At 40.4% G+C, this 22,307-nt stretch overlaps 1 protein-coding gene across 6 annotated transcripts in view; it reads left to right on the forward strand.

Moving 5' to 3' along the window:
• Window positions 1-17,079: 17,079 nt before the first annotated feature.
• Window positions 17,080-22,307, forward strand: part of LOC122535912 (disco-interacting protein 2 homolog A) — a 41,566-nt gene continuing 36,338 nt past the window's right edge. For all 6 annotated transcript variants that reach the window (XM_043667822.1, XM_043667823.1, XM_043667824.1 and 3 more), the window contains exons 1-2: window positions 17,080-18,526; window positions 18,807-19,693. In XM_043667822.1, the coding sequence (XP_043523757.1) occupies window positions 17,637-18,526; window positions 18,807-19,693 (1,777 nt within the window). In that variant the 5' untranslated portion in view covers window positions 17,080-17,636. The remainder of the gene's footprint in view (window positions 18,527-18,806; window positions 19,694-22,307) is intronic.

Genomic DNA, 22,307 nt, shown 5'->3' on the forward strand with positions numbered 1-22,307 from the left:
ATAAACACGCAGGCATTGGTTGAAGAATTCTATACCTGCGAAATTACGCGTAACCTTGAAACGAAAAACGGACAAATGTTACCTCCGTATCAGCTCGTGCTTGAAAGTCAAGCAGAGATTATATTCTTTCTAGGAATGAATAAGTATCTTCATTTATATAACACGCAACAGAGTATAACTTTAAATCTTTGGAATACTAATCGTAGCAATCACACTTTATGTGTAAAGCAAACGCGTATATACATGAGCAGGGAGAAGTTCGTAGCGTTACAATCTCGCGGTGAAGGTTTCCTAAAAGAGAAAGAAAAAAGAAAAGTGAGCAAATATATCGAAGAAATTTTACGAATAAATATTTTTGAATCTGTATTTATATAATAAGTATCAGAGTATATTAAATTTAGATTTTTACAATACTTTACAATCTAATCAGATAGCACACGTGTGTATGTACATAAGCAAGGAAAAGTATCATTACAATCCTAAGATGAAGATTTCTCAAAAAGAAATGAACAAATGTATTGAAAAAATTCTATGAATGAATAAAAGTATCTTTATTTATACAAGTATTAGAGTACATCAATTTTACATTTTTAAAATACTTTACGATCTAATCAGAGAACATGCGTGTGTGTACACGAGCAAAGAGAAGTTCGTATTATTACAATCTCACGGTGTGGAAGATTTCAGGAAAGATTTCTTGTAAAAGAAACGAACAAATATATCAAAGAAATTCTAGAAATGAATAAAAGTACAACAATTTAACAGTTTATCTGAATAAAAGTATAAAAGTTTACGCAGTATCTTGATTTATAAAATAAGTATCTTCATTTACGCGACAGAGCGTATTAACTTTAATTTTTTCAAATATCTTCTGATCTAATCAGATAGCACGTATTGAGAAAAGTTTGTAGCATTACAATCTCGTAATGCGAAGGTTTCTCATAAACCTTTATAAACGAATAAACGTATCGGGGATAAAAAAAAAAAGGACGCTGAATAAGCGATGGACGAACGCGTTATCATAGGACGCGGGTAATCGCCAATTGCGGATCAACTGTTTACCCCCTCTCCTCCGACCGTGGTGGCGATAGGTGTCTGATCGAACGGTGTCGCCAGCTGACGGGAGCTGGCAGCATCAGTGTAAGGCAAGATGGCCGAGCGGTGGTGACGGGTCGTGGAATGTACGGCTGGAGAATTGGTGATCTCGGCGCGGATGGCTTAGTGATGGCCGAGTTCAACATCGATATCGGCAAGCTCCCGGAGGACGTGCGGGAGAAACTTGCTGAGCTGGACCTCGAGTTGTCCGAAGGTGAGTAGACAGCTTATTCACGATGCGGCGCCGTTACGGCGAAACCCTTTCTCTGACTCACCACCCCGGGTGCACACGGTGCGAGAAAGAATCCCCCCAGAGTCCCCGTTGATAAAATCGATAATAGCTCTCGGCTGTTGCCATTTTACCTCCCCGTGGCTGCATGCATCACGTCCTCGGGCATCGGTTTCTGTTCGCGGAACGCCTCACCCCGAATCCTGTCAAACGTTTCGATTATCCGAGAGAGACGAGATCCGGGGGAATTCTTCCGAAAGCGAGGTCTGTGTGTGCCTCGGCCGCGGTGGACACTCGAGTCCACCTATCGACCGCGCCTCGCTCTGTGCATCGTCCTTTGCCTCTCGTTTTCGACAATCGATCACCGACGACCGATGCTCTTCCTTTTTCTCTCTTCTATCGTCCGTTTCCAATCTTCGACTCATCGTTCGAAATTTCTGCCCCTTTAAACCCGGTCGAAACCGACGTTTCGCGGAATCGGTTCCGTGCAGCATTCGGAACGTGTCCGCTTTGCTGCGAAACACGATGTATCGTAAAAATTTCGACATTGTCCTTTTTCGCTCTTTTTCCGGTGAAAAGGTGTGGAAACGTCGAATAACCGGCGTCCCATTTTCGAGAAATTTCGAAAAACAAATGTCGTTGACATTTTGGACGATCTGTGTATCGAGATCTCGGGGTATAATGCCTGAAAAACAACGATCTGTTCGTTCGTTTAATTTAATTGAATTTGATCTCATCGGGAAATTGGAAAACAACGTCGATCATTGAAACGATGATACGAAAGACACAAGTGCGCACCACGCGTTGTTTTTTCCCTCTGTTATTTCATCCGACAGACTAGCGGAATCCCACAAGCTTATTTGTATTTGAAGTTTCGCCTTTCATAACAAAGTATCGACCGGTTTTCTCGTGTCATCTCCGAATACTTGACATTCTCCTATCTGCTAGGTATTCGCCATTTAATAAGCCATTACACGCTTCTTTCTCTTGCCGGATTCGTCAGTGTAAAATCGTTCGTTCGCAACATCTCCTCAACCCGAATTTCTACTTTCTTCGTGACCTTTCTACATATTCGAAATCGTTGGAATGTATCGTTTCAGATGAAGATAGAGTTTATCAGTCTCGCAGAAGTATAAAGTTTGGTAGGTTTGTGAACGAGCTAACGGATTACAGATATGTATTATACACCGGAATCTTCGTTCGAATTATAGATACGATGAAAAGCACAACTGTACCAATGACATTTGAAAAATTATCGATGATTTAAACTGATATAACTGATGTGAAGAACGATCATACGAGGATCTATTTGATCTCGTTATAAAGTGTGAAGCTTCTACTTTGACAAACCTTGGTTCGTTTCTTTCTCCAAAAATTGTTTCACATCGTGTATACTATCTTCTCGAAAATTGTAAAAATTCAAACGCGTGTAAAGACATTAAAAGATTTTTTCACTGCCAAGTCTTATCATGGTCGTGAAAATAAATTTCCTCTTTGCAACGACCTCTTAAAACTTGCTTTACTTTTTTTTTTTTTTTTCAACCATTTTATCGAACTTGAAACATTAGGGTTAGATTTTTGTCGTTTAACGCTGATATTCAATAAAATTATATAAATTATAAAGAGAAGGCTTTAGTCTTCAAAATAATAGACTTAGTTACGAAAAAAATTTGTTAATGTTTTTACAATTTTTGATAAAAGAAAAAAGTATTCTTAACTTTTTTACAAAATTATATCAGCGTATGTTATCGACAATTTTTCATTGTCATTGGTTATGCTCTTCATTGTAAACACGTATACGCTAGGAATTTATTCGAATTTATCGTTAGGTGTCGGTAAGGGGGTAGGGGGAGGGGGAGGCAAACTGATACAACACGAGTTCATTGGTTCTTTTTGCTGCTTATGCTTTTCCCTTCGAATCAGTGAATTTAATCAATTTGCATTGCAATTTAGATTGCACATGTTCACGTGTACTATAATTCGTCAAATCTGGAAATTCAAATGTTAGCTACTCTCTCTTAATACTGATCGCAATAAAATATCAGAATACCAGGGACAAAGTATGTGTTATATGGAGAGCTCATGATCTGATCAGTGCAAGTTATTTTCGATGAAGAACAATTTGTGCTGGTGAAGGTATCCTCCGTTTTGATAAAATCTGTTTAATTAAGAAAACGGTTTAGTCATTATCGTACTGTGAATATAACTACAATTATTATACTGTATAATATAATTATAACTATTATACTGTGAATATGGCTATAACTTTATAGAAAATACAATAACTGAAATTAGAATTAGAATATAATAATTATAACTATTAAGGATATTATTAGAACAACTAAACTATTTTACCGGTTGACCGTTTCAACAACAAAAAGACAATACAAAAGCACGATACAATTAATTTTTAATAAGAAGTTACCCACACTTTTGAACCTTCTGATATGTATTAATAAATATAATTCTTAATCGCTGCTCACGAATTATTTCGCGTAATTTATCTACTCGCCTCGCGATGCAAATGGGTTAACCGGCAGACGAGTTGATTCAGTTGGGCGTTGACGAAAATTTTCGTTGCAAGAAATGAAGTTACCCGATAGTTAGAGACGCGAGAGTGGCCAGGCTAAGCAGGGAATGTTTCGAAACGAACGACGACGACTCCTGAAAATATCTCTTATAAGTTGGCGAGTGCCTGTGTACGTGTACGCGTGTACATAGACGTGTATACTTAGGTGGCTGTTGGTGGGAAAGAGTTGGTCAGAGTTCGCACGAGTGTCTCGTGGCAGTGTCAGCGGGATTCGACGTTACAGGTGTGAAGTTTCGACCGTTTTGCGTTTCCCTGTGATCGACCACACGGGGCTGTTCTTTCTTATTTGCGCTCGCAGTTAGAATGGTTCCTCGACCGGTTTCGCGTCCCTGCATCCCCTTTGTGAAAGAGGGCTCGTCGCCTCTTGCGATTTAAAGGGATTTCAATCCTCCAGGGTCCGTTCACTTTGCTTGCGTCCTCACCTTGTTGATCGTTCGACTCGGGAAAAATAATACAAAAGAATGCAAATTAGAGCTGGCAGGCTTTACTCGGATATGTGAGATGCTCGGAGTGTCTTGCGAGATATTCGAGTACCCAGGATATTATCCAGCTATCTTACGAGATAATTGAGGCCAGAGTTATTATTATCTGACTCGTCGGAGTTGCAATTTTGTTCAAGTTTTATATATATATCATATAAGATATAATGTAGAAATAATATATATATAATAAAAGAAAAATAATGTATATATATACATGTAAATTATTTTATATTTTATACAATATATATTCCAATATGGTATACATATAGTTTAAATTTATGATATACACGTAATTTAATTTAATATTATATATTTCAAATTTAATAAATAGGTATAGCTGTAATAACATATAAAGATATATTGATATGATACATTTATTAATATAATAATATATAATTTATTAATATATTATGATACATTTATTTATAATACCATTTTGTGTCTTTTATAGTACATACATCTTATTAGTATTTTTGTGAAAATTTGGTACAAGTATTTCCCTGTTTTATTATTTATCATTAAAACATTAATTACATTGTACACACCAGATATAAATAGAAACGATAGATGTGCAGTCTCAACTATCTTGTGCACCCGGATAATTTTTCTTTACTCATAAGCAATCTAATGCAAATGCGCGCGTGATCTCGCGTCAACTTTTTAGCATAATTTAACGATAATACATTGCATCGTGGTCGTCCAGAGAACAAGGACGTTGTTCAAGTCGTCGAAAACAAAATCACCATTTGAAGAAATATGAAATGTAAGATTTTCATAAATTATAAATTTATCGGAACGAATTGAAAATTGCTAGAAAATTGCGTGAGTTTAACCCTTTTTCTACCGAGAACGCGGAAACAGATTGTACTTCTGACTCGATAAAGGCAAAATTGCCGGTGGAAAATCATTGCTCGATATTTTCTCGACGAGGAAACGGTAAAATTCAAGGCTAGTGTGACTAGGGAACGGTATGTATGGTGTCATTTCTAACACGGTATCCATCTTCGTGTAGCGACGTGACGTCAACTGGACGGGTCACCGTCCATCTTCGCGAAGCTTTATTTGCATGTGAGGTAATTGCGCAGATTACCCGTTCGGGCGTATTTCAATTGAAACGGACTGTCTTGAGACACGGACCCAAACAGTGAATTTATCTAGTTTCACGAGTCTCACGAGTTTGACGTAAACAACACACAATCCACACAGTTCATTTTAAAATCTTGGTTCGAAGTAGGTAGTTTGATAATCGAGCTCTGGTCGATTATTAACACGCTGATTTTACTTGATTTGCTCAAAACGTCAACAAGAATCTGTTACGTGCATTGTACGATATTATATTGAAATATAATCTACAAGAAATGGGGGTCTACGTGATCTATGCATGAAAGACAAAGACAGTATAAATATAAGAATACTATCCTTCTTCTTCCGTGTCTTTCATACGATAATTTTACAAAATTAAAACTAAAACATCTCGTAAACTAGTGATTTTTTAACGTAAATTAGTTGATACTTTTTTCTAAAGAATATCAAGGTGCGTCAACTGATGCAATAAAAAATATATGCTTCCATTTAGAAAAACGTTAATGACCTCTATATGTCCTCTACATCTTCACCTACAAGAAAACTAGTATCATCAAAATGTGCCCCTCTCGAAACCATTCCAACTTCATCCGAAATATTTTTCGCTACGTGCGATAATGACGTAAATCTAGTTGGCAATATTGTGGTGACCCATCGAGAATAATACTTACGCGTACATACTATAGGCATAATTAATTTTATATGTTCTGTACTGCATTTTAATTTCTTCACGCTGTTGTAGTTACGAACGAAGCTAATGTTGAAAAATTTGAAAAATATGAACGTTCGCTTGAACTGTGTGTTTTTATTTGGCATCGCCGGTCACCGACGACCCCCGTGACATTCAACGTGTTGAGACTCGATTTCAATTGAAATTCTATATTTCTTAGCGCAAATTAGGAATTTTGAACAGTTTTCGATGGAAATCTGAGGGGAAGTTTCACCGAGTATAGCAAACTCGGTTCACACGGCTCCATTTATCGTCCGAGCTTGCAGGCGTGTTCTCATTTCGCGTGTTCGGTAGATTGGTATCGTTTAAATAGAAGGTATTCCGTTTCTCGAATCATGTGCACGTCGTAGGATTTCAACGTTTACGGTAACGATTCAAACCTCGTTGAAAATAAAAAAAATTTCTTTTACGTTGGAATTATGGCATGTACGATGTTCTTTCTATTATTTCGATTATCTATTCAATTTGACGTAATTTTTCAATTTGTTCAAGTAAACGAGAACAATCCTTTTGAATTCGTTTCATTTTGAGAACGTGCACTTGAAATTATTTTTAAACTGCTCGACAGGAGCAAGCACATTTTTTATTAAAATTGATGTAAATCTAATTGTTTTTTTTTTCTTTTTTTAAGATCATATTTTATTATACAGTGAATAGCATAATTGTAACTTTTCACTATAATTTTTCTCTCATTATAATTTACTGTAATGCTTCTCACATAATATATATTTCATTATAAATATTTATTATAAAATATTATTTAATTTAAAAAATTATATATAATTACAATTGACAACAAGCTTTTGTTCTAAAGTATTCTAAAGCTTTTTGTTTTACCTAAATTTTATTTTAACAATAAATGCAAATTTATTTTTTCATCAAACAGCAAAAGAGCCATTTTTCATGACGAATATACTCAAACACAAACATCAAAAAAGAATATACGAGAAGGAAAAAAGATAAAGTAATAATATCAAACGTCAAAATCAAGGACAGTATTATAATACACGGATAAATAAGGTGTGGGGGGTATTAATATATAGATATAGTAATTACAGTGCTAGAAACTAACATAAGTAAGATGAAGACAGATAAATATATATAAGAGTAAGTGAGATAGATAAATATAGTTACAGTAATAGATGAAACCTTCTCTTTTAACGTGACCAAATATTACACTATACAAAATGGTTTATCTAAATGCATATCTTTTCAAATTGTGGTGATGCAAAAAATATTTTTTTGCCTAACATGAATGGTATCCAAAAGGCCAATAACTGGTGAGAATATGTCTTAAAATATCTACGAATAGACATCCCATCTAAACAGAATAAAGAACATAAAATTTCAATCTCTTACAATTAGTATTGTTTCCTTTTTTTTCTCACGCTATCTGGCACGCTATACTGATTGTTGCATTGTCCCACTTTAAGCAAGAGCGGCGTTATTTCACTCGATGATGGTTAGGTTGACGTAATCGTAATGAAAGCTTATTTGACAAGAAAACCGCGAGCACGTGGCTTTCCTAAAGTATTAACATTTCTTCGTCCTGCCCCATCGTTTTCTAATAGTAAGTTTAGCATGATCTACGTCGATTGATCACGCCTCGATTCGGCGGGATATTTGAAACGACAGTTGGTAATACTGAGACACATATTATTTACTAGAAACTGTCATTATAGAAATTTCATATAAATCATTGTAAAATTTTATTGTTTCAACTGTAAAAATCGAACGCAATCTTTCGTTTTTTACAAGTGCTTGTTATTACAAAGTACGAATGTCAGAATTGACATTCATTCAATGAACATTAATTTCTATTTGGACGGAAGTATAATTGTATAAATCTATTTATTTCAATTATCGTTTAAATTATAACGATTTAAGAATATTTTGTTGCTGTTGTTTCAATGTTCATCGATATTTTCATTTTGTTTATTCATAGTAATATTTTTTTTTTTTAACCAACCAACGTCAACCAAAGTACATACATATGTATGACGCCCGGCGTAAAAAGTGTTAATCGAGCCCGTAATCGACAACGTTAATATAATCGGCGGTATGATGCAACGAAGCGTTGTTGGCTCATTTATTCCACGATAGGATTTGTCCATGAGTCATTAAAGCTTCAGCCGGCACATATCCCGCCACCTGTTATCCCACGTACCATCTAACGTTCCAACGAACGATGCACGAATCGTGTTTACGCTTCTCGTAATTCTGGGATAATTGTTTTCTTTTGTTTGCCGATTCGTTCGCTATGTGGAATACGTCGATGGGCGCGTATTTTTCATGTCGGACGTGCATACATAAATGCTGTAGATCTTGAAAGATTTTTTCTTTGAGCTATGCCAGATAGTGGATAGATTCTCGTTGCACAAACAGTATACACTTGTATACACATAAACGGTGCGGCGCAAAATTTTGTCAAGGAAGCGAGACTTGCTTGAAAGTAACTAACAATCTAAACTCAAACTTTCTTCTTCACGTGATATTATTTATTTATTTAAAATGGAGAAAAACACCACCGAGGAAAGGAAAAATTAATGTAAAGAAAAATAATAATAACAATAATGTAAAATAACGGGCAGAAAACGAACGACAAACACAAGAATGAAAATGTAAATGTCAAAGAAGCAATATTTGTGAGGAGACCGCATTGTTTCATGCATTTTACATTTAATCTGGAATTGAGAGTTGTTGGAAAGATCGAGATAGTCTTGTTTTTATTAGCAACGATGACAATTAATTTTGTTATCTTTTAATTAATAATGCTATCGCGATTTATTTTTGGAAGAATTTTTTAAACAGAGTTCGCGTTTCGATAAAGTTATCGTTTCTCTTCATTTGTTTGATTTTGTCGATAAAGACATTATATTTCATAATTAAATTGAACACTGTGCTACTAATTCTGTCGATGATCGTTCTATAAATAGCAGATCTAGTTATCTCTAGGAAATTAGAATGATCCACGAGCAAATAATCAGAGATGTTTTCTTGAAACGTCAAATTCTGGAGGAAATGCAATCCGCCTGGACGGATTTGTTATTCTCATATTTGTTGATCACTGATGGTTTAAAGGTTTCTCTGTAATTCATTATGAATATAGAATAGGCGAATGGTTCGAAGATGCTCGTAAATGTTGACTTGGTGATTTGCTAATTGTATGAAATATTTTGTATTTGTCAAATGATTGATTTTTGCAAGTGTTTTCGAAGAGTCTTTGTAGAAAACATTAAAAGTGCCATGCAACAAATTTTTCAAGAGGAAGGAAAAAGTTATTCGTTTAAACTTGCGAATCCTGTTCATTCCTAAATTACTCGTGTATAGAAAAATAAAAAATACGTTTTTTTAAATAAATGTATTATATTATTTTTATTTTCAACTATAGAAGTACATACAACTAAATGGAACTAATGATTTTTTTTACAAAAGACTCTTCAATAATTCCTCGGATCTCCGTCGATAATTGTACAGTACGAGCAGAATCAGTCGGCCATTACGGGTCTTTGAAAAATTGTCAGGCTCCAAGCGACTCGTTAATTCTTTCCATATAGGCAAAAAGAATAAAAATCGGTCTTAACCTATGATTTTATAATAAGCGTGTTAATAAACGTAGTCGAAATTGAAGGTAAAACGGACTTTCATTCGACGTGTGATTTCGATGGTCTCACGGACCGCTGCATTTGTGGTTGTTCACACTGCAGCTAATGCCTTCCTTTTGCGGGTAAAACGAGTGATTTCTGATGAATCAGGAAACCGGGCGCTAACGCGAATGAAAATCTATCTGGGACGGTTATCTGTTGGTTTTTTCGAGTAACGAGCAATTAAGTACGCGTCTTGTGAATAATTCTTCGGCTCGTGCCATTAAGTGTTTTTACCGATCGCGTGGAAACGAGGAGTTCCCTATGACCGACCCTCTCTGCGCTAATTAGTTGTCGAAAGAATTGTCGAAAACGAAGAAACTCGTTTGGTCGACTTGTCCGTCGATACTTCTGTCGTTCTCGTTTTCGAAGTTATTTCATCAAACGAAATTGAACGACTCGTCTTTCAGTCGTTCATATTTACAGCGTTGTAAGATGTTTCCGGTTGAAAGTTGAATAATCGTCTTTAGAGAGGGAATGTCCGTATTTGTGAAATATTGTCATTCATTTGGAGACGTTTACGCGATCTAAATTCAACTTGCTATTTCGTGTTATTTATGAGAATTTCCGTATCCAAATTTAATATAAAATATTAAACGATTTAAAAAAACGCGTCTTTCGCTCTTTTTTTTTCGCTGTTGTACTCGATTTCTCGCGTAAAATTATTTTTAGATTTCTCAGGAGTTTGACCTTGAATGACCTTGTGAGCCAGAGGACGTCGAACTCGTAACTCGCGAAGGACCACCGCGGTCGTAGGTACTCGAAAAACCATGAATTCCGCTTTGAGGAAAGCGAGAGAGAGAGAGAGAGAGCCTAAAATCGTTTCTCTCTCCAGAGGGAAAAGCCATCACTGTTTTAAAGACATCATTGACCCTGCGAGGCCGAGCAACCTGCTCGAAAAGGAACTCTATATCCAGCGAGAAGCAATCGCGGAACATCTCGTACAAAGTTCGGATCAATTCCGACCATTGTCGGCTGAGTGTAATGTCGATATTGGCGAATTAATTGCTCGTAGACGATGGTATTTTTCCGAGGTTGGCCAACCGTGCCGTTGTAACCGTACACCGGCCAGGATGGGATCGATACGTGGTGTGCAGACAAGCGAAGGAACGGTGGTACCGGTCGGGGCCAATTTCGCGTTAGATTTGTCGTGAGAGTTCTCTGCTTCTCGATTACAACTAGTCGGACACGTTATCGCCAAGAATTCACCCGAGTGACGAGAGATACGCTTGGAGAAAAAAAAGAAAGAACAAGTCTCAAACCCTTCCCGGCTTTTTTCATCGACGTCAGCTCTCGGTTGCGGCGATCTATCTTAACCTGACTCTGCACTTTACCGTCATTTCCTCCGCCTCTATTCGCTGTTCGGAGATTAGCACTTCCGGACAGAGCTGGTCGACTCGTTACAATCGATTCTTCAAATTCTTTTCGCGTATCACGGTATTTCGTTGTTTGACAAGCGTTCGATAAAGTGCGATCAAAGATCAAACATCGCGATACCATCAGCAATGTGATTATTATAAAAATCGTTGTACGAGGTTCTCGAGATTACGTTTCGCTTGTAAGGAGGTAAATTTTTTGCTGGTGAGATTAGGAAACACAGTAGACTCGAGCGTTCCCGATTGTGCCGAAATATCGGTATCTGGTATCGCTCTCTTTGTATTGTGCAGGTGTCTTGTTTCACGCGGCCTTCGACAGGCGTTAAAGTCAAATAGCCCCAATTCCAAGAATTGGCGAGGATAGACGCTTAAAATGGGGAGAGAAGTGCAGACGCGCTCGAGTAGAGCGAGCAAAACTTGGAATTTTCATTTATCCGCACAGTCAAAACAAATCCTATGACTTGGCCTGTTCTAATCAGTTGATTAACGCGGGATGCTATTATCAGTTAGCTGTGTAATAACAGCGATAAAACACGCGTGAATAATGTGCAAAAAAATTTATTTCGTAATAATATCTCTACGAAACACTTGAAAATGAAGCGCGAGAAACGGAAAGAGACACGCGATTGCGAAAAACAGGAATTTCAGTAGAAAAAGAAAGGAGGAAAATTTCAACGAAGAAGTCATCGTACCAATTCACGTAACAACTCAATGCCGTATGGGATTGGGCGAGTATCGAAAAAGTAAAAAAAGTGGGGGGAAAATGGCGAAGGAGGAGGAAGAGGGAATTCTTTGACAGAGGAGACAAGAGAGGAGGGGGCGGCAGCTCTGGTTAGGTGGCGCAGGTGGTGCGGTTGCACTCATCGGCGGAATGCATCCGTCGGTGTCGGTGCAGCTGCTGTCGCAGCTCGTTCGTGGACCGTTTGTAAGATCAAGGTCGCCGGTGTTTCGTGGGTAAACGTCCTGCAGTCGCCTTGAGTTGCACGTTGCACCGAGCCGCGGTTGCATACGGCCGAGGGACCACACGCTTATCGGCTATTACGTCCCTCCTCCGCACCTTCCGACAATACCGATGCACCGTAGAAAGCTACGTGTCCAACGTGTCTCCTTTATCGATCGGCCAAGCCGAATTGTGTTGTATCTTTATCGGTTATCGATTCGAGCCTTTTTTTATTCTTTTTATTTTTTTTTTTTTTTTTGCGCTTTTGCTTTCGTCGATGCGCCTTTTTTTGCTTCACTTTTTACTCTACGTACGCGGAGTAAAGAATCGCGCCTTTAAACTCATCTATTGACACAGGAATTCCGAGTTTTAATCTTTCGTTCGACCATGAAAAGTCAGAGCCGAGGTTTCTCACTTTTTTTTTTTTTTTTTAATGGTGACAGAATTTTCGGATTAATTTCGGTCAGCATAATCTGAAAGCGTGAAGAGTGTAACATTCCGAAAAATTCGTTTCTCGACAGCGATGCTAAAGAGGAGGAGGGCCGTTATCTCGGCGATAACTGCGGTGTATCGTTTACAGTCAAGCTTATTTCATCGATTTAAATTTATTCTCGTCCGAGTATATCTCGAACAACGCGTTCGTGTGTTTCCTTTTCGCCTCGTCTTTTGTCCTCGACATTCGTAAATTCCACTAATCGGGTCGATTTTTTTTTCTCGGCAGCGGCTGCGGTCGGAGCGCGACAAAGTTTTTATTTATAGATTTCCGTGCTTTCTTCTATGGCGAGGCGTCGATTTCGCCGGGATGCGTGCTACTTGCTCGCGAGACGAACAAGCGTGGGTGTTTTCGAGCTGTATTCGTGGAAAGTACGAACGCACGGCAACGTTCGCTCGGATCTTTGAGTAGTTAAGGGTCGCTGCTAGCGTTAGAAAGAGGGAGAGAGAAAGAGTGGGAGGTCGGAGAGCACCGAGCAATCAGCCCGTCAATTTGAACCTTTTTTTCGTCGTAAAACGAACGTCGATGTTGTTCGCTCTTTGCCACGGTCGTTGCCTGCCCTCTCTACAGGAACCACGCTTTCGTTCCGATCGAGCAACAGTTCCTTCGATATTTACGATGCAAAGGTTACTTTCTTTTCCTTGGACATTTGTATACGTGTAATTTAATGTATATTAATTAATTTATATTCATTGCAATGCTATTAATTTAGCATTATTATTATTTAGTAACAGTTCCTTCGACACTTGCGACGCAAAGGTAACTTTCTTTTCCTTGAACATTTCTATGCGTGTAATTTAACGTATATTAATTAATTTATATTCATTGGAATGCTATTAATTTAGCATTATTATTATTTAATAACAGTTCTTTCGGCATTTGCAACGCAAAGGTTATTTTCTTTCCCTTGAACATTTGTATACATATAATTTAACGTATATTAATTAATTCATATTCATTGGAATGCTATTAATTTAGCATTATTATTGTTTAGTAACAGTTCCTTCGACATTTGCAACATAGAGATATTACTTTCTTTTCTTTGAATATTTATATGTGTGCAAATTAATTCATGTTAATTAAAATGCTGTTAATTTAGCATTATGACATATTATAATTTAATCTATATACAGGGTGTATATACAGGGTGGCCTGCGTATTTTGCTTACTCATTTCAAATAATTTATGAAAAAAAGTTTTTACGCAAAAGTTGCATGGTTTCGAGGAACACATTCCGTGGTGTATTGATGAAGGCGTTATGGAGATTTCAACGTCATCTCCACTTTTTTCAATGAAATGATTGATTAATCGATACTGCTCGATATATATATTTTTTATAAAAAAATTAATTCGAGAGATATTTTAACTTTAATTTTGCAAAGTATATCTCGTATGAAGACCAATGAAACTCCTCTTTCTTTCATGCATAGATTTCACAATTTCAATTCAATTTTTTTTTTTATACAATTATTCGAAGATTATTGCGAAGATTAATGCAAGTTAAAAACTACCTTCTGTATATACATAAATAAATATGATGAAATAAAAATACTAAATCCTCAATTTGGAGCATAATAGCACAAATGATTTCATTATTGGACAGTTTCATTGTTTAATCATCGTTTTTCTACGGAAATTTATTAACCTCTTGCGCTGGAGTGACGTGCCACGCGTGTCAAGAACCTTTTGTCCCAAAATTGCAATATTTCAGTTTTAAGTATATTTAAGTATAACCCGGGCAAAACAAATAATAAATTTATTACTCAATCATTTCTATCCAATGATATACCGACAGGTTTAAAAAGGAAAGCTACAAATTATTGTACACGGTTTGGTCACTCGTTATGGTCCGCGGATGTAACGTAGTTGAAATACGACGTCTACGTACTACTGCGGCGATCTTCGTGCAGGTAATGTAACAATAAATTTACGCTAACAATAAAAATTTTACCTGCCTTCGATATTAATATATCGAGTGTTACATCATGACACCTTAGCCAGAAGTGTTGTTGATCGTTGATCAACGTTGAAACAATATCTAGATTAGAAAGAGGAGAGATTGTATATTACAGTTGTAAGAACATAGAGGACGTTCAGAACAGCAAACGTTGACAATAAAAGTGTCCGGAGTCAACGATACCAAAACAAAAAAAAAAAAAAAAGAAAAAAAAGGATCTTTTGTTAGAGTTTTATTGCCTAGCGACGAACGAGAGACGTCGAATCGAACGCGCTCCTCGGTTCCTCGCGTGTACGGCTTTCCTCTCCGGCCGAGGAAGAGGTGTACACACGGGCTCTCCCGATAAATGAAAAAGAAAAAAAAAAAAAAGAAAAAATCCCGCGATACCGCTCGCGAGGGCATCACTCGCATCGCCGGAGGATCCCTCCGGGCCGATCCCGACGATCCTCGCGAGCCTGCCTTAAGAAACCGTCGTCCGCGCATGGGCGGCGGTAGAAAATCGCGCGGTCGACGGCGAGAGCGAGACGGCGAAAATGAGAGAAAGACACGGCGGCGGTGTGGAGTCTTGAAACACGCGAGAGCCCCGAGAGAAGTCTGGAGAGAAGAGAGCGAGCGCGAAAGGGGCAACCGAGGGGGGAGAGAAAAAGAGAAAGATCGTGCCTTGCGCTGCAGGTCCGAGGAGCGAGAAGAGGAGGAGAAAGATGGAGAACATACCGGAGAGAAGGTCGAAAAAGAGGGAGCGAGAAGTGGGATGCTGCGAGCGAGGCAGGAGAGCAGAGACGAGAGTGGACGGACGGCATACCACCACTGCCGCTCCTTACCCCCCTCGATGTTCGCTGACTTTGTGTGCGTCTCTGTCTCGTGGCGTGTCTTTTATTCACGGGGGCCCTCAGTTTGCCAGAGGCCCCGCTTCTCTCTCTTTCTCTCTCTCTTTCTCTGCGCTCGCTGCCTCCTTCCAGCCACCGCGCGACTCCCTCTCTCCTATTTCTCTTTCTCCCTCGTTCAACTGACTCGCTCGCTCGGTGTTTCTCCGGGTCCGTGGCGGCGGTTCTCTCGCGAGCCAGGGAGAGAGAGAGGTGCAGCAGCAGCGTCGAGAGCTCGCGAAATGCCAGTGATTCGACGCGACTTGGACTACGCGCACTACGAGTAGTTTTTCTCCTCGCGAGACGAGGGGGCCGTGTGTGCTCGTTCCTCCGCCCTTCGCGATAGGGGTGGACTGTACGCGTCGCGACGCTCCTGTTGCCCTCAAGTACTACGGCTGTTCCACGCGCGTTCAACACGACCGACCGTGCAACCCTACTCGCTTCCTTATTTTTGCACCACGCTCGTACTACTAGCGCCGTCGTTTGCTCTACTTTTTTTTTTTCTCCTCCCCCTGTTTCTTTGTCGTTGTTATTGTTGAGTCACTATAATATATATATATATATATATATCTCCTTTCCATTTTCGCCGTGCTTCGCGAGAAGTGTTCTCCACGTTCAGAGATACAGAGATAATTTTTTCTCGGCGAACAAACGGGGCGAAGCCAGTTTCGAATGTAATTCCGCGCTGGAAACTATCCGCGGTCGCTTCGCCGGCGGCAAAGTGTCGTAAAAGGAATCCGGCCGGGAGAGGGAAAGTCTCGTGGGTGAAGAAGAAGTTGGCCATTAACGAGTTGGAGAGACCAGTCGTCCCTTGATCACGTAGGGTGACTTTTGCCCCCTCGGGTACGAAAGTATCACCAAGTGAACTCTCTCTCCCCCCTTACGTAGACGTAGATACCAGAGTTAAGGACGCGTTGGCGAATCGGAACGATAACACGAAGCTGTTTTTCGTCGTTATTTAACTGCTTCGAAACTGGCTCGCGCGGCGCACGCCACCGAGAGCAAGAGTGAAAAATCTCAGCCACTCGTTCGTAAAAGCAACATACACACACACACACATATATATATATATATATATATATATATATATATATATATATTCTCGAGGCCGGTGATTTCAGCGACAAGCTACTCGTGTCTACTGGAAAATTCTGTGTAATGACTTCTGCTGCCAGTCGAACGAAATCGAGTTCGTGGTGTGACGATATTTGATTTGGTGCTACGAATCAGAGAGAAGGAGAGAGTGAGAATCGGCTGTGCGACCTGGTAGCTCTCGAGAAACCCATTCCGTGTACGTGGAGCGAAGGAAAGGGTGAAATCGGTGTCGTAATCGTCGGAGGGCGGAGAAAGTATCGTCCAACGTTGTTTTCCCAGGGATTCTGGATGCTCTCGTAGAGAAGGCACGTATATAATATGGAGAACGGTGTCGAACGCGTGTGTCGACCCAGCAGGATAACTTGACTCGCGATATTAATCTTGCTACTGAAGCTACCGCGTGTCGAGCAAACAGTGAGAGCAAGGGAAATTGGTCTTTTCGCCAAACCGAGGATCCAAAATCCGTGCGAGAAGAGGCGGCTGGAGGAGAGGAAGGTGAAGGCGCGAGAGAGGAAGAAAAGACGCGCGAGTCGAAAAAGGAAAGGGCCATCGCGGTGATTCGCGACTGGAAGACCTCGGTGTGTTGCAGCTCTGTGATCAAGAAGCAGCAGGAACGCGCAAGCGTGCGCGACAGAGATCAACCGCGAGGGAGAAGAACCACGGGAGAAGGCACGGATGAACGAGAGAGAGAGAGAGAGAGAGAGAGAAAGAAAGAGGAGAGAACCAGTGCAGCCTCGCAACCTCCGTCTCTCACTTTCTCCTCGGTTCTCTCTCTCTCTCTCCTCGCTCTCTACTCGTAGCGAGGATGTAAGGACTCTCGAGAGCCCAAGAGAAAAGCAAAGTGACTCAGGTCGAACCAAAAACGATCCGTTTGACGGGGCCTGTTGGATTGGATTTGAGTGAAAAGTGAAAAAAACAACGGGGGGGAATTTCCGGGCGTGGTACACATGAGATCGCGGTACTGGAAGAAAAAGTCTCGGAGACGCGTCGAGAGAGGGCAGAGAGGATGAAACAGCGAAGGATCGGCGCGGTTTGAGCGGAGAGAGACCGGCCGAACCGATGAGGCCGCTGTCGTTCGAGAACCTGAGGAGGCTCGTCGGCCGCAAGAAGGACCGTAACGAGCCGTCCTTCAAGCGCAGCGAGTCCTTCAAGCGGATATCGATAAGGAAGAGTTACCTGGACCGTGGCAAGCGGCGCAACAAGCTCCAGAAGAGCCTGGAGTCGCCGGCGGTCGATGGCAACGCGAGGTCCGGCCAGGTCGACGCCAACTCGAAGCCGACGATCGAGAAATCACAGGCGGTGATCAAGGAGCAGAGGCCGAAGAAGCTTCACGACGACACTCTGAGCCGCGAGTCGATCAGCTACGACGAGTGGCTGCAAGGTGTCAGCTCGTCCTCGCGCGAGAAGTTGGACGAGCTGCACCGCGAACAGCAACAGAACAAACAGAACAGACAGCAGCTGCAGCAGCAGCAGCAGCAGCAGCACTTTGCACCCGCGAGGAACAATCAAGTGAGCAAGTTCCAGAGGCAGAACGAGGCCGCCGACCACGTGGCCGAAGAACTGAAAGTTCTCGAGCTGGACGCCTCGCCGGTATTGCCCACCAAGTCCCACAGAATCATCTCCAACGAGACGATCACGATCCGCAACGAGGAGAAGAACGGCCATCAGGACCATGTCGTGCTACAGGAGACGAAGTCGGTCGAGGGACCACCGCCCAGCGTCAGCGTGAATCTCGGTCGGATATGGAGGGACGCGGTCCCGATGCCGTTCCCCGCCACCTCCGGCCCGTCGATTCACCACTCGTTGGACAGCGCGTTGAAGGAGAGGAAGCCGCAGCCCACCGTGGCCAGAACGGTGTCCGCTCCGGAGAAGAGCGTCGCCGGCAAGGACGTCTCGTCCGCGTTCGGCTTCTCGCTGAGGATCGCCAGGCTGGCCGACTTTCGCCCAGGGTTGCTATCCACTCGTACCACACTTTCGTTTTGCGTGTTAATTGATCATCGTCGACGATGAAATCACGAAAATCACGTAATCTGATGATCGATAGAGAGCGATGGGAATTGCGAAGCATTGGTTTTCTCTCTCTTTTTTTTTTCTCTTTTTTTTTTTCTTTTGTCCTTTCTTCTTCCGTCTCTGACGAAGCGAGAAATTTTTCGTGAATTTCATCGGTCGATGATCGTCTCTCGCGGCAGAGAGGAGGCGCAGTGTTCGATAATGACGGTGACGGTTTAGGGGCACGAGGAACGGTTTCTTTAACCGGAGGACGAAGAAGTCGACGCCGAGCGTGAGCGTCGAGGGTTACTTCAAACGTAGCAGCACGCTAAGGCGATCCAGCTGTCGACGCCGCGGTAGCGGAGGAGGCGGAAGGCGTACGTCCCAGAGGACGAAGAAGAAGCCGCCTCAGACGGCGGCGGCGCGGTCCAACAGTCCCGTGTGGTTCGTCCCGCCGGAGAGGCGCCGCTCGAGACGCCAGAGGCGAGTCTGGCGGGAGATCCGATACTTCCCCGAGACGGAGATCCCCGTGATCGAGAGGATCGACGACTGCTGGTCGAACATGTCGGACCTGGACCAGTTCGACGACCTGAAGCTGTTGCTCTCGGGAGACTTCAACGACAGGCGGGACAACGGGGGCTTGAACTCGTTGGTCTCGTCGTCGTTGGGCTCCTTCTCGGCGACGTCCTCCTCGTCGTCGGCCTGTCGCCGGCCACCGAAGATCAGCGACTTCAACGAGGACAAATTGTTCTCCGAGGAGCTGCGGACCAGCGGCGTGCTCGCCCGTAGAACCACGTGGCGTCCGGTGACTTCCAACTACTTCGCCAGCAACCAGTTTCTCAACTTTCTGTCCAAGGGTTCGAGCAGCCTCGTTGGCAGGGAGAAGGCGAGGACCGATTCGTCGACGTGCTACTACAGGTGTCTCTCGTCTACCGAGAGCGAAACCGAAAGTCTCGGCCCGCCCGAGCGCAGAAAGAGCTCTCACGCGATGCACCGGCAGCAGCATTTGAAGAGGCAAAGGTCCGGCCTCAGGAGAAGACCTCTCAGGCGGAAGTCGCAGCTTCGAAAGGCCTCCGGTCAGCCGGTCTTTCTCGTGCGAAAGTGCTCCTCATTGAGGAAGAGACCCAGTAAGGACAGCTCTGTCATAGCGATCTCTGTCGTCGCTGTTTCTAGCAAACCTTTCCTTCAAAATCTAACACGCTGACTCTTTCTGCTTTCGCGTTTTTTTTTTTTTTTTTNNNNTTTTTTTTTTGGACAATCCGCGTCGGAATCGATACAAGGTATTTATTCACCACTTAGGCTAATAATCACTGCTTCTTTTTTTTTTTTCTTCATTTTCAACCACGTGTGGGTTATTAGCGACTTGGAACCCAATTTTCTTCATTCTTTAGGGAGGTGTCAGTCAGGGAGGGGCTTAAGTTCTTCTTATGAAGGCTTACTAGCAATTTGAAACTATAAATATTACAATTTATTGCATATTATAGATTAGACTGTATTCTAGGATTAATTCTTTATTCTTTAGGTTGTCATCTAGGAAATATGTTCTTATCAAGGGTTATCAACTTGGAATTAAACATTGAAATTTGTTATATAGGTTAGACTGTTTCAGAAGACTGTTCTTTTTTTTTTTTTTTGCTTGTGCAGGTATTAGCAATTATTACAATTTATTGTACAGGCTGCATGTTAGACTGTATAAGGATTGATTCTTTATCATCTAGATTGTTTTTAAACAACTCGACTAGATTGTTCTATATAGATTTATGCTCTTGAACATACGTCCTTTTCTTCAAGAAAGAATTTATGTACAGTTAAGGTCTTATTCATAAGTATATTTTCTGCACTGTACTGATATGTTTCACTGTTAGTTCAACTACTTTTGTACAAATCACAAATTGGGAGATACTGGTGGGTGAGTTTTGTATTTTTGTGGCCCCTTGTGATACTTGAGATTACAACTTGCCCATATTTTGGTAGAGAAGCAATTGTCTCCTTAAACACTACTTCTTGCTGTCTCTACTGGCTTCTCGTTCGATATTCCACTCGATGCACGCCTGATCACTCGGTCAGTTTGGTTTCACCGTCGTTTTTGCTCCGGTTAAACTGCCCAAGAATCCGTGCACGTACGTTCTTACTAATTGTCGCCTGTTTCTCATTCGAGTTCGATCGCCCGTACGCGATTATTTATTCTCGTTGCGATCAGGAAACTGAACGTCGTACTCGACAACACTGAGAGCTATTTTCGCTCGGCTGATTGATCAATAAAATTTTTAGTGATTTTTTTTTAACCCTTCACATCCCCTTTTAAGGGGATATCGTGCTTGGAACTGATAATTATAACAAAAGAACTTCAAAAGAAAAAATTCTTGACAGATGGATAATTCACATAAACTAAACTTCTTATTTCTACTTTATAAAATGGCGGAGGCTCTTGTTTTTCAAGAGATTGAAATTATGTGTCATTAACTTCTTCATACTAGATTGTTTTAAACAGTGTCATATTGTTAGAGAGATAAAATCAAGAAAATTTCATGTTAAATAGGATGATCATTTCCAGCGCTGTGTTATTTTATTTGAAGTGATACTTTATTGTATCTAGCCGTTTGATAAATAAATTGCTGGCACGTGATGCAAAACAAAAAGAGGGTAAAGGGTTAATTGACAGGTAAACAAACCCAAGTGCGGGTATTATTAGCAAGTAGGGGCAGCGTTGAAAAAAATTGCGATTAGATACGCGTGAAAAATTGACGAGAGCAGATATATGGTGACTGTAGAAGGAATTAATCATGCGTTCAGTAAGGGCAAGATTTGCCTGGTACATTCCCAGCCATGTGTTAACTATTACGTTGGCCAAAAACTGTGTTTTTTTTATGTGCAAATGGAAGGCGAATTTTTCATTTTTCGAAGAATAAGAAAAACTATTAATTTAAAATTAATATATTAGCCATTTCATATATTGTTTATTTTGTTCGAACACCTTTTGCCATTTTTCAGGCAATTTGTATTCAAGTTAGTCACATTTAAATATATATATGTATAGGTTAAGTTAAGTTTAGATTATGTATTTAAATTTTGTTTAGGTTAGGTTATGTATTTAAATTTAACTAACAATAAGTTAATGTGTTTTCAAGTTAGTTACATTTAAATATATATATGTATATGTAAATTTAGGTTATGTATTTAAATTTTGTTTAGGTTAGGTTAAATTTAGGTTATGTATTTAAATTTTGTTTAGGTTAGGTTATGTATTTAAATTTAACTAACAATAAGTTGGTGTGTTCAAGTCAGTTACATTTATATATACATATATATATATAGTTACAATGAAGTTAGTTAAATTTAAATATACAACCTAACCTAAATTTATATTATATTACATATATATATTCCGTACCGTAATTCCGTGTTCAAAAAAGTTATTACCTTTTTTGATAAAAAAAAAGTTTCAAGAAAGATTTGATATCCTCATCAAATTGAAATTTAGGAAAAAATCTTTTTTGACATTAGTTTCTTCACATCTTTTTAATTTTTTCTCTCTTTTTTTTTTAAGAATTTTGTTTAAAGAAATTGAACTTGAAATTCGAGTTGAAGTTTCGTAGGTTTGCAATTTGCTCTTTCCTTCAAAAATTGAAACCACTTGTACCATAATGGGTACAACTTATCATTACAAGACAATATTACAAGAGGTTAACTACTTTGATCTCGATCTTTTCAATGACTGTCAGTCTCTCAGATTCACATCAA

This window comes from Frieseomelitta varia, unplaced genomic scaffold (assembly GCF_011392965.1).
Source record: "Frieseomelitta varia isolate USP_RPSP 00005682 unplaced genomic scaffold, Fvar_1.2 scaffold_786, whole genome shotgun sequence".
Classification (NCBI taxonomy): domain Eukaryota; kingdom Metazoa; phylum Arthropoda; class Insecta; order Hymenoptera; family Apidae; genus Frieseomelitta; species Frieseomelitta varia.